General features: G+C 41.3%; 1 protein-coding gene across 2 annotated transcripts in view; it reads left to right on the plus strand.

The window, feature by feature from the left end:
* The window catches only part of LOC134538750 (uncharacterized), a 127974-nt gene that overhangs the window by 103323 nt on the left and 11962 nt on the right, over positions 1-12689 (plus strand). For both annotated transcript variants that reach the window (XM_063380227.1, XM_063380226.1), the window contains exons 2-4: positions 791-955; positions 7981-8071; positions 10093-10298. In XM_063380227.1, coding sequence (XP_063236297.1) covers positions 812-955; positions 7981-8071; positions 10093-10298 — 441 coding nt within the window. In that variant the 5' untranslated portion in view covers positions 791-811. The remainder of the gene's footprint in view (positions 1-790; positions 956-7980; positions 8072-10092; positions 10299-12689) is intronic.

The following is a 12689-nucleotide window of genomic DNA, read 5'->3' on the forward strand; positions in this document are numbered from 1 at the left end:
ATAATCTCTAATTGAATGACTCTGTGTGCCTGCGTGCCTGCACTTAGTCTCTAGGTGAGCCATTCCACCTAAATTCAGGCAGTTAGCAAGAAAATGTGTTGGGTCACAATCACGGATTTGCTTCAAAAAATAACAGCAATTACAACCAGTGGAGATAAGAAGTGTGCTAAAAGGATTTCGCCCAAAAAAAAAATTTTTTTTACCCATTTGATAGCCTTTTGAAGTTGGTTCAAAAACAAAAAAAGTTGGAAAAATGCACATTTTTCAAATGATCTGCATTTCAAAACTAATGGATTCCATTGATTTTTTATTTTATTTTGTGGCTATAATATTGAGTTACAGTGTGGTATAGTTCCAATGAGCCCCATGACAATATCTTTAAGTGGGGGAAACTCAAAAATTAGACACAAATTCTATATGGAATAATCAATTTTCATAAAAAGTAATTTTGCCAATATGTATACTTATTACAGTAGTGTTACAGAAAAAATTCTTTTTAATTCTATGATTCAATTAATTATTAACATTTAACTTTAAAATTTGCAAAATTTGACAAAAGTGCAATTTTTGATGGACAATTACTCAAAAGCCCCATTTCTAAAAAATTTTAAAATTTGTCAGTTTGTAGCCCTAATCTTTGTTAATAGCATGTACTTTGTTGGATAGCATGTTTTTGCCTGTAACCATTTCTCGAATTTTTTTTAAAATGTAATATTATTACATGTTCTATGGTCTGCATGCTCAATTAACAGTTTTAGTGAAATTTATCATAATTTTTTTTAAATTTTAGTTGAATCGTTCAGTGAAAGCTATGGCGAGATGGGGTACCTGGGAGTTCGACCCAAAACTCAGTGGCAAGTTAGAAGAGCTGGCCACTATTCCAGGGAACTGCCCGGAAAACAGTGAATGGTATCTCCTGTTCAGCTCTGCACATCTGTTCACAGGTTCACAGCAGGTATGCCATGACTGGGTGTCTGCAAGTCAGGAGAGCCACGAGAAACTCTTAAAACAAACAGTAAAGCAAGACTCTCAAAAATCCATCGTACCCGTTCATCACCTGTCATCCATCCACTCGTAATAACCCGAGCGATTTTACAGTAATTTTCATGTCCATCATACTATTTTTCTCCTTGGATGCTGCCAAGAAATAATATTGCTTTTATTTTTTAAGGAAATTTCCTTTGTTAAGGTTTACCAGTTTGACAGTCATGTATGCTAAGCACTTATAAATGATTAAACAAACTCTAAAATATTTATTTAAATATAATTTTGAGTTACCATGCATTATTAATACTTTCGTGTCTTGGACATTTTCGTTTCAAATATCAAACTTAAAAAAGTGTCCATGGGCAAGGTAAACCATAACACAAAAGCAGCTTAGCAATTAAACAAAATAAAAAACTGTTTAAAGTAAAGACAATGCATTTGACATTTTTAAGGTTATAATTTCATCCGTCCATCCGTCGAATGTTAAAGCTTAGCAAGTTTTTGGCAGACGAACAGGTAGGATTTTTCAGGCCATCTGATTGTCTGAATGTCACATGATCGCTAGATGAAGGGGAGACGGGCGGATGATACGGATCATTGATAGTCCATCTTAACAGTGCTGTAAGTCACAAATCTTTAATTTCCAGCAGTCTTTTGCGAACTTGCATTTTTTTTGACACCACACTTCAGTTAATTGTAGTCACACCTTAAGTATAAAATGTTTTAAATTATGTGGAAATTGCTTTCAGAAAGGGTTTTGATTTATTAGCTTTTGAAGTATGCAGTATCTATTGATTTTTAGATCTATTTTGCAGTACATTTATTAGTGTTTGTTTTTCCTTATTTATATAGTCACCTTATAACATAATAAATTATATAAAACAATTTTGATTGAGGGGTCATGAAAAATTCCTGAATTAGGTTCACTAGGTATCTGTACCCTGCATGAACTCAAGACATTTTTAGCAGGGGAGGGGATGGGGAATATATCCTACTCCCTCCCCCCAAACACCTAAAAAAGCTATTATTCCCACCAACCAAAAAAAATGCTGATTTGAAGTCATATAATAAACATCACCCACCAGTAGAGCAGAACCGTATTATTACTCCCGCTCTCTTTACATTTGGTCTGATTTCATTTCGTATGAGGCGACGCAATGATGAAATCCTGTACTCGCTGGGCCTGCTACAAAGCACAGACACACCTGTTCAAGAATGTGTGAGACAAGGGGAAACCCAAAATCATTTCACACAAAGCTGAGAAAATTATCCTTTCCTCTTCCACAAAAATTCCTTTATGATATTGTTAAGTTGATGACACTAACGCCGCACATCGCAGCATTCATGGTGTTCGTATTTCACCTCATTGTTCACACACAACACACGACTGCCGCGTCCCACCATAATCACTTTTGTTTACAACATTTCCCACTGCTGCCAACTTACGAAATGACACAACACCTCCTCCCTACTAAAAGTTCCCTATAACAGTACAGTAAAACCTTGCCAAATATCTTACTACTCTATGCTACACTAGTGGTACAGTACATAGTCCTCCCACTTCTTGGGTCGGTGGCTGATTCTCTGTGGGTACCGTCGTGCTCCAGCTGCCTGGTCGCTCTCCGATGGTTCCGGATCCTGGGCGAGCCGGGCACTGTCGCTCCCAGAGTCACTGGCGCCTTTGTGCTCCCATTCCGCTATGGGCTCTCCCAACGCTGGTCCTCCCCTGATGCAGACGCTGGCTGGATCCCTCTCGATGGATTGCTGGATGAGCTGTTCCGCGTAGCTGGTACCGCTGCCAACGGTTTCAATTGTCTTGAATCCCCGAAAGGGGTTTGTGTCGTCCTCGCAGCTTGCGGTGTCTTCTACTGCTGCCTGTTGCCACCTGTCATGGGTGCTGCGAGTGCCGTGCTCACCCTTGGGCTGCTCTCCCCTAGGTGGAACCTGGACCGCGGCACATTTCTCGATTGCTTCATTGGGCCCTCCCCTCGCAGGCAGGTGCCCATCTGCCTCAGCCGATCCGCTGGGCACCCTGTGCCTGATTTGATCCTTGTGGCTCCTATGCTCTCCTCCGATGTCGTCCTTGACTATAAATATCTGGTGACCCTGTGCGCTTAGTACTGTCCCAGGCAACCACTTGGCGTTCTTGTAGTAAGCCCTGTACCACACTGTGTCCCTGCCTTGAAGTGTCTGCTATGGCGCTCAGCTGGTGGCTGTACTGAGGGCGACTTGCTGGGGTTCGGTTGAATCAGGTCCAAAGCTGTCTTAAGGGCACGACCCTTGAGCAGATCAGCTGGTGTCTTGTGACTTCCAGTGACTGGGGTGGTACGCAGTGTGAACAATGTTCGTGCTAGCCGGGTCTGCCAGTCACTCGTTCCCCCCTTTTTAAGTTTCCCTTTGACCGTCTGGACCATGCGCTCTACCTGCCCATTACTAGAGGGGTGAAAGGGATACCATTTTTCCGTGCAAACACTCCCAACTCACTTGACACAAACGCTGATCCGTTGTCAGAGACCAAACATTCTGGAATCCCGTGAATGCTGAAAATGTCCCGCAGTTCGCGCACCACACATGCTGATGATGCAGACCTTACTATTCTGACTTCCAGCCACTTGGAGTAGGCATCAACAGCGAGAAGGAAAACCTTTCCCTGGAACGGCCCAAAAAAATCTATGTGTACTCTGGCCAATGGTTTGATTTCTGTTTCCCAACTAGTGGGTACACGTTGGGGTGGATTGGCCCGTGACTGTTGGCATTGCTGGCACAGCCCTATCATTCTCTCAATGTCGTCGTCCATCTTCGGCCACCTCATGTAGCTGCGTGCTATTGCCTTTGATTTCACCACGCCATTATGACCTGCGTGGAGCACTACTAACAGGTCCTGCCTTAGCGCCGAGGGGATAACTACTCTGCTGCCCCAAAGGATGCACCCCTTGTACAGGTACAACTCGTCCCGTCGTGTCCAGTACGGGCGGAGCTCATCAGCCTCCACCGCAATACTTCTTGACCCCACCCAATACTGGATCTGCCTCTGTCAGTGCAGCAATCCTGGATGCTTCAATTGGGGGATCTGGCAATGCCTCCAACATCAATTTGTCTCCCGCAGAGGCCACTTGGACTTCAGTAACCTTCAACGGCAACCTGCTTAAAGCATCCACATGCGCAATGCTCTGTCCTGGCCGATATGTGATCCAATAATCGAATATGGACAGTAACTGGCTCCAACGTAGCAACCTCGGCAATAGAAAATCTGGCGTTTGCCTGGTGGGGTCCAGCAACCGCAACAGGGGTTGATGGTCAGTGATAATTGTGAAGGGTCTCGCCTTCACATATTGCCTGAACTTTACCACCCCAAACATTACTGCGAGCGCTTCCTTATCTATTTGTGCGTAGTTACGCTCATGTTTGTGCAATGTGCACGACCCGAAAGCTATGGCTTTCTCACTCCCATCCTCTTCCACATGAGCCAGAACTGCCCCCACGCCGTACTCTGAAGCATCACATGTCAATGACACAGGCCTCGTTGCATCGTAATGTACTAAGACTGCATCTGACTGAAGAAGCTCTTTTACAGCGTGAAAAGCTTCTTCGTGAACCTCAGTCCACTCCCATTTATGCCCAGCATCCAGGAGACGGTGAAGTGGTTCAGCTATGCTGGCCTTACCCTGTAGGAAACGGTCGTAGAAGTTGAGTAGCCCTAAAAAAGCCTGTAGTTTCCTTTTGCAGGTGGGTGCTGGTGCAAGGTGTATAGCATCCACTTTGGCTGTTGTTGGGTGTATGCCAGCACTGTCTACGCCGAATCCCAAAAAATTGAATGGATGGTGTGGCAAAAACACATTTATTCTCCTTCAATCGTAACCCAGCTGCCTCTAACCGACCCAGGACCTCCTGGTTGACCCACTGCCAGTGTTGCTCAGCGGTCGCTCCCATGATAAGGATGTTGTCTTAACAGCACTGCGACTCCTTCTATCCCTGCTAGTAAGGTTTCCATCAGTCTCTGGAACACCGCCGTGGCACACTTGATGCCGAAGGGCAACCGCCTGACCCGATACAGACCTTTCATGGTGTTTACCGTCAGTAGGTCGGCGGTGTACTCATCCACGGACACCTGCAAGTATGCATCAGCCAAGTCTAATTTAGTAAACATCTTACCACCGGCCAATTTGGAAAAAGCCTCATTTGTAGTTGGTAAAGGGTAAGTCTCGCTTTGGCACACCCGACACAGTACACTTGTAATTGCCGCACAATCTGATAGAACAATTTTCTTTACATACAGCAACAATGGGTGTTGCCCACTTAGAATACGCTACTGGCTCGAACACTCCCTGTTCCACGAGTCTATCTATCTCTTTGCTTACGGCATCGCGCAGTGCAAATGCCACAGGCCGACACTTACTAAAAATTGGTCTGGCATCTAGCTCAATGTCTATGCTCACTGGGGGCCCTACATAGTGCCCCAGGTCTGCGCTAGCAAACACGTTGGGGTGCTGTGCGGCCATGCTTGCTGCTAACGAGTGCATGGTGTGCACCCCTTCCACTGAAATTCCGAGGGGCTCTAGCCAGCTCCGCCCCAGTAGACTCGGTCCACACCCATCTGCCACTAAGAGTGGTAACTGTACATCTGCAACATTCGTCTGCACATGCACTTCCAGTGCCCCTAGTACCCGCAGCTTCTCCTGGGAGCAAGTGTGGAGAAGAATATTCACGGCCTGAAGCTCTGGTCTGCTCGGCCGTAACCTCTTAAAAGTTTCGCTACTTATAACGGTAAATCCGGCCCCTGTGTCCACCTCCATTTCTAGGTCTTTACCGTCCACCTGTACCCACATTTTGAATGGCGGGTGATTCCTGGGGGTGCTTGCCTGTAACTGGTAGAGACTGTACAGGCTAGAGTGCTCACCGGCTGGATCTGGTCCATCCGCTACATGAAAATCCCCGCTACTAGGGTTTGTTTTGGCCCCTCTGGATGTCCCCTGCACCCTGAAACCGTGTTTCTGTTTCGATATGCATGCCCGTTCAAGGTGTCCCATATTGGAACAATAATTACATTTTGAGGAACGGTGTTTGCAATTCTTTGGACTGTGCGATCCATTACAGCGCCAGCAAGCCTGCCGCTCGAGTGTGCGCCTGTGTGGCCCGTCCTCACAAACCAGGTTAGACTTGTTCTGTCCGGTGTGCCGGTCCTTGGAGGTACCTAGGCCTAACCGATTTACTGCTCCTGTCAAACCGCTCACTTCCCCTCTTAGATCACTTGCGTTCCGACCCGCTGCTTCGGCCGCAGTCGCCATGTCCAGGGCGGACTGGAAGGTTAAATCAACCTTGCCCAACATTGCGTGCTGCAGTGTCCTGTCGCGCACCCCACACACCAGGCGGTCCCGTAACACTCTGTTCAAATCTGTGAAGTTACAGTGGGCCGACAGACGCCGTAGCTCGGCCATATACTTTGAGATGGACTCACCCTCCTGTTGATCTCGCTTGTGGAATTTGTAAGTTTCCACGATTTCGCTCGGCTTGGGGTTGAAATGATTGGACAATGCTGCTAAAATGTCCTTAATATCCACTTCACTGGTTGCTTTCGGCAGGCACAACGACGCCACTAAAGTGTACAATTCGGCCCCGCATACCGTAAAAAAATATGGCTCTCTGCTCCTCTTTGTCCGTAATCTTATTCGCTATAAACAGGTATTTCACCTGTTCCACGTACGTCTGCCAGGCATCCCGGCCCGGAACAAACTCACTAAACGAGTTCCACGACACCATTTAGGTCATGCTGCCGCGGAATATCAGGTGCCCGATGCGATCCGAAAACGCGTGGTTATTCCGACCTCGTCGCCAGTGTTAAGTTGATGACACTAACGCCGCACATCGCAGCATTCATGGTGCTCGTATTGCACCTCGTTGTTCACACACAACACACGACCTGCCGCGTCCGTCGTAGCCGCGTCCCGCCATAATCACCTTTGTTTACAACATGTCCCACTGCTGCCAACTTAAGGACACAACAGATATTTTGTCGTAATCCACAGGCTCTCAGTACCCAATCATGGCCAAGAATTTAAATGGCCTTAGTATTCAAGGTGAAATCATATTTCACAGTATACAAAATAATAATAATAATAATAATAATAATAATAATAATACAAATACAATACCACTGCTTCCAACTTCCAGGCACATGTCAGTAATTACATTGATGTATGCAATAAAACACACATAAAACAAATAATGTGATAAAGGTTACACCTAAAACTAGACTTTACAAAATAGTAGCTTGGCTTCTGGGTTGTAGCCGTGTACTTGGCAAATAATTCACCGACGTTTCCGTTGACATTGCAGTCGCCATCATCAGGGAGCAGTTAGGTACTGAGATGATGGTGACTGCAATGTCGACCGAAACGTCGGTGAATTATTCACCGAGGACGCTGCTACAACCCAGAAGCCAAGCTACTTCAGACAATGGCCGTGAAAGCCTGCAAACGTTATTTACAAAATAATTGACAAGCTTATACAATAATGATCTACACTATCCATTGCATAGTTTAAAATCACACAGGTCTAAAAGCAATTTAATTTTAAAAACTAAAAAAAATGTACCTGGGTATATATGATTGATTCTGCAATCTTGGCATGCTTGTATTCTTGACTTCTTGGGAGGTAGAGGGGAGGATTGGTTTTTGTAGCACACTCAGTATTTTTAATTTTATCAAACCAATAGGGATTTTATCAAACTGTATTACATATGCAGCCAGTATGCCATTAATTTCTGTGATAAATAAATAAATAAATAATATTCAGTAATTCCATAATTGGATGTCTAACTCAGTCAGTAATGATTACTGAATATCAGCCATAGTTGGTAGCACTGCAACATACATATGCTGTTAATCTTCAAGATTAATATTAATTGTCAAAGTTCTGTTTTTTTAACTAATTAGTTTAAACTATAAATTTAGGGCAAAGTATTGGTGTAGTTTTAATGTGTTTGAGTTTGCACAGGAAGGAGACCAGCAGGAGCTTTGTGACGGCGACAAAGTCAGGCTGACACAATTCATCTCACACTCGACACAGCAACCTCTTCTTGCTGAAGGTTAGTTTGCTGCATGATATTTGATGATTTAAAATACGAAAGTGGAAAGTGTTTCTAGTTTACTCCCCCCCCCCTCCCCAAATTCCTCTCCTAATCATCATCCTCACTAGCAACAAGTGTAACAGTTTACTCACAGTTCGTCTTTTAGTTGATAATTGCATTGTTTACTTTTTTGCTACGATTCAGGTGCCGAACTCAAAGTTCCTCGGGTGTAGGTCTGGGGACCATTCTTTATTTTTACTTTTTATATGCTTGATTTCATGATTTCTGAATGGCATTTCTTCTGCAGCAACTCAATCTTTATTTTTATTTTTATTTTTTAATTAATATCTATAACTTCCTGTTTTGAAAGAAAGAAGCCATGTAAATCACACGAACTGATGAAAGTGGAAGTGGCACCAGAAAAGCTTTCGTAAATACCACTAAACCATATATAGACCAGTGTTAAAGTGTTCATTATGCTGTCATGTCATGACTAGATTTAACATAGACAGATAGGATTTTTTGCACCTTAAGTTTCAAATTCAGTAAAAATAGACATTTACCAAACATGATATTTGAAGTTATTTGTACGTAATAGGTTATGAAATGGTTCCCAACCGGTGATATGCGTATTACTAGTACGTGTAAACGTTGCAGGTGGTATGCGATGAAATGCTGTTAATATTAGTATCTTTGACCCTGATAGTGAAAGTTTGATAATGGACAAACAGCAACAAGTTTCCCACTAAAAGAAGCTGTTTTTTATGAATCTTGATTTTTAAACTCAATTTGCAAATAATTGTCTAAAATTTGTGTGTATAATTGTTTTCAGAGTAGTATGTTATAAATAAAACTGCCATTTTGCAATAGACATTTTATTTTTTCCTAAATTTAAAAAATAGCTATAACTTACGTATTAATATCTAAAACTAAAAGATTAAGTAGGCCTAGTGCTGAGTGGTACACCAACGTTTCTAAAAATGTCAAGTGGTACGCAGTTGCTAAAACATTGGGAACCCCTGTGTTATATAATTTTTATTAGGATTCGAAGTCATCAAACAAAAGTGCAAAAATAACCTTGATTTTTTTTTTGTGAATTTTATAAAATATACCACTGCTTTTAAATTACAATAACACCACTTTGAAGGAAAGATAATTTCCCCTTTTTCAGGGGTCTTAAGTATAAGTCAGTACATAGTAACATTAAATATGTACAATTCAGCATTCTATGGTTTGGCACATTCTGTAGTCCGGGACCATTTAACAGCTTGCATTACTTTCTTTTTTTTTTGGGGCTGTTTCCACTTTTACCTTGGCTGCCAGGTCACATTACTGCGCATATCCGGCATTTTTACTTAGCTCAGAGTTAATAGTTACAGTTAGTTTTCACTTCAGTACGTCATTCCCGGTTTTCTGGTGGGTTGCATGCCCATATTGATTTTTTTTAAGAAAAAAAATGTGAATCACAGATGCAATGTCATATCAGTGTATTTTGAGAACAGTAATGCTCGTCTGTACTGTATATTAATTTTTCTTTGATATTCCTCTTAAAAATAAAATTAGAAAACAATTGCTTATCCAACTTGGCCATGATCCAAATGTGCAGGATTAAAGACCTTTCATAGTAATTCTTGTGTTACTTGATCTGTTATCAGTATGGATTTTATAGCTAACCAGTCAAAGTTGGCGAGCACTTGATTAAATTCATTCTTTCATGTCGTCTACACTCTCTTCTATTAATGTAGCTCATGCATTCCACATCATTGATCCATATAGATCATTAGTGGTCTTCTTCTGGTTCTCCTTCAAGTATCGTCTTAAGCAATTCTTTGTGTAGTGCCAAATGCCCAATTGATTTTACTCTTCTTTTCACACTGCATTTCCACCCTGTGAAAGCACTCTGGTTCGTTTTCATACGTTTATTTTATTTTCAGCCTGTGCCTGTAGTATTTGGTTTGAAAAAAATTTAGTGTTTTCTCTCATTGCCTGTCTGTTTGCAACAGCAGTTGGAGATCAGTGGCCCGTGTTCTCCCTTGCAGATCAGGCCGACAGTCCGACCAGCGATCTCGTCGAGAATGTCTCTGAGATGTCAGCGGAGTGGCTCGGCTCGCTGACGGACCGCCAGGCGGAGCTGACATTCTTGCGGCTGCCGGACGAGAGCGCAGAGTGTGCCATCTCGGCTGTCTGCGAGACCGGCCACGCGATGCTCGCAACCTTGCTCTGTACCAAGTTCCTCCTGCCTTATGTAAGCAGTAGGATTCTGTGAATCCTGGCCCTCCCCCCCCCCCCCCGCCCTCCCATTTAAATCTAATTTTAAGTGTCACTGGGGCACCCAAAAAAAAACATGGAACCATAATAGAGTGGTGTAAAATGCAAGAAATATAAAAAAACATGGCAATGCATTTTCTCTAAGCTGTAAATTTTAAGTTGGAATATGTTTTTGTTGGTCCGACTGATTACATACATAAAAACTTAAAAATAAAAATCACTGATTGTTTGTTTGCATATAAAAAGTATGTTATTATGTACTGTTTGCATAAAAATGCAAAATTTCTCATTATTATTACTTTTTCAATTTAATTTTTTTTGTAAGTCCCAAGTGTTATATCAATTAATTACAAATAATAAAAAAAATTACATATTTTAAATAAAATATCAAACTATTTACGAATATAGAATAGTTTTCAAATCACGCAGACCCCTAGTAAGTGGTTGGCTGGAGATGTCATCCAACTCATTCGTTTTTCTCGGTGGCTAGAGCTTCTGGAGAATGAAGCAAAAATCAGATTTTCGATCTCCGGCCAGGAAAAATTTTTCTTTCTAGATGACGATTGAGTGCAGTTTGTCACTTCCATTCTGCGGATGGCATTAGTGAACTCCCGCAGATTAACCTCGGCTGGTTTGCTCCAGTCATGCCATGGTCATAGATCTGTGGGTCTATCACCCCAATTTCATTTCCAAAGCATTGATAGATACCTATATCACGAGACTATGCTCCAAACTTGGAAGAATGATATAAATATTGGTGGCAGCTAGTAGAAAATAATTTCTGTTGAGAACATAACTTTTGTTTCATGAACCCACTTTTCCAAAAGAAAATCTCACATATTATTTTGGTTTTAAAGCTTAAAATAGTCTGGATAAGGAGAGTTTTGATAGAAAACCATGGATAGGAAAGGTTTTGGAACTAATTTTTTTTGTAAAATTATAATTTGAGCCCAAAATAATAAACAATATGCATAACCCTAAGTTTTTGTACTACAGTAATGCTAAACTATACTTTAACACATTCGAGTCTGTTGCTTATGACTGGTTTAAATCACTGAATACTAGGGGTTTTTATGGTTTTCCATTTTTTTTTTTTTAAATAACATATATGGTACTTAAAATACTTTTTACATGATAAAAAACTTTAGATTTTACAATTTTTAATACAATTTAAAACATGATTTTATCTCTTTTAGTTACTGATAATTTATTTTTTATAATAAACTATGTTTTACATAAATAGAAAAATTTCTCATACACACTTCATACTATTCATTGCTATGATTTTTATTTAAATCCAGTTAAGTTAACATTTATTTCACATTTCCAAATTAATACCATTATATGAATACGTAAATAATTTTTATTTGGTTATGTTTATGAAAATTTTGATTTAGTATGGAACTTTTGGAAGCACCCTGGCATGCACAGAGCAAAGCCACAGTCTTCGCACCACCAACGATTTTCCTTCCTCAGCCGTTTTCCACTGTTGGCTTTGCCTACATCGGAACATACTTTACAGTATCTGGTAGGGTTGAGTTTTTTTTCGGTTGGTGGAATTTTCTTCGGAAAATGTCGAGCAGACATTCGATCTGTTGATGAGGATGATGATGATTGAACGTCTGTATCGGTAGCACCATATGAAGCCAGCTGGTTCCCGAGAGCTCTCATGAAGTTTTCCAAACTTGTTTTGTTGCTATCAGCCCTGGATTTTTTGAACAAAATGAATGAATTTATGATTGACATCAAAAAAAGGTGGAAAAAAATTTTTTTCCACCATTTCATTGATTTTCTTTGAAAGGGGTAGTAACTGAGTAATTGATCAACATGATCAACACCAGTTTTGTTTATATTGTAGTCAAGTACAACATCGGGTTTGGTTTTAGCAACTAAGCCACCTCTACCTCTTACAGTGACTTCACTGCATGTGGCTTTGTGCTTTGTGGAGAGGCAGTACACATCACGTATGTCCTTCCACTTTACAGCCAACAAAGGACCGCACCTGTGAAAAATTGCTTCACCTCTTGCAAGTTCTTTGCATTTCAGTTCAGGTGGCAAGCCTTTGCAGTTTTTTTGTACCGTACCCACAGCCAGGGTTTTTTCATCCCATAACTTATAGAATTATGTAGGACTTGAATAAAATCTGTCCATGTAAATTGTGTGCGCCTTATGAAAATAATCATGACACAATCTCCGGACAAGACTCTCAATAGAGTTTTCCACACTTCCAGCACCACCAGTATAAACCTCACAGTTTAGGACATATCCTTTATTGGTGTCACAAAGAATATATAACTTTATACCATACTTATGAGATTTATTTTTTATATAAACGCGGAAGTGTAAACGTCCTCGAAAAGGACAGATT

Source organism: Bacillus rossius, chromosome 14 (assembly GCF_032445375.1).
Source record: "Bacillus rossius redtenbacheri isolate Brsri chromosome 14, Brsri_v3, whole genome shotgun sequence".
Taxonomy (NCBI): Eukaryota; Metazoa; Arthropoda; class Insecta; order Phasmatodea; family Bacillidae; genus Bacillus; species Bacillus rossius.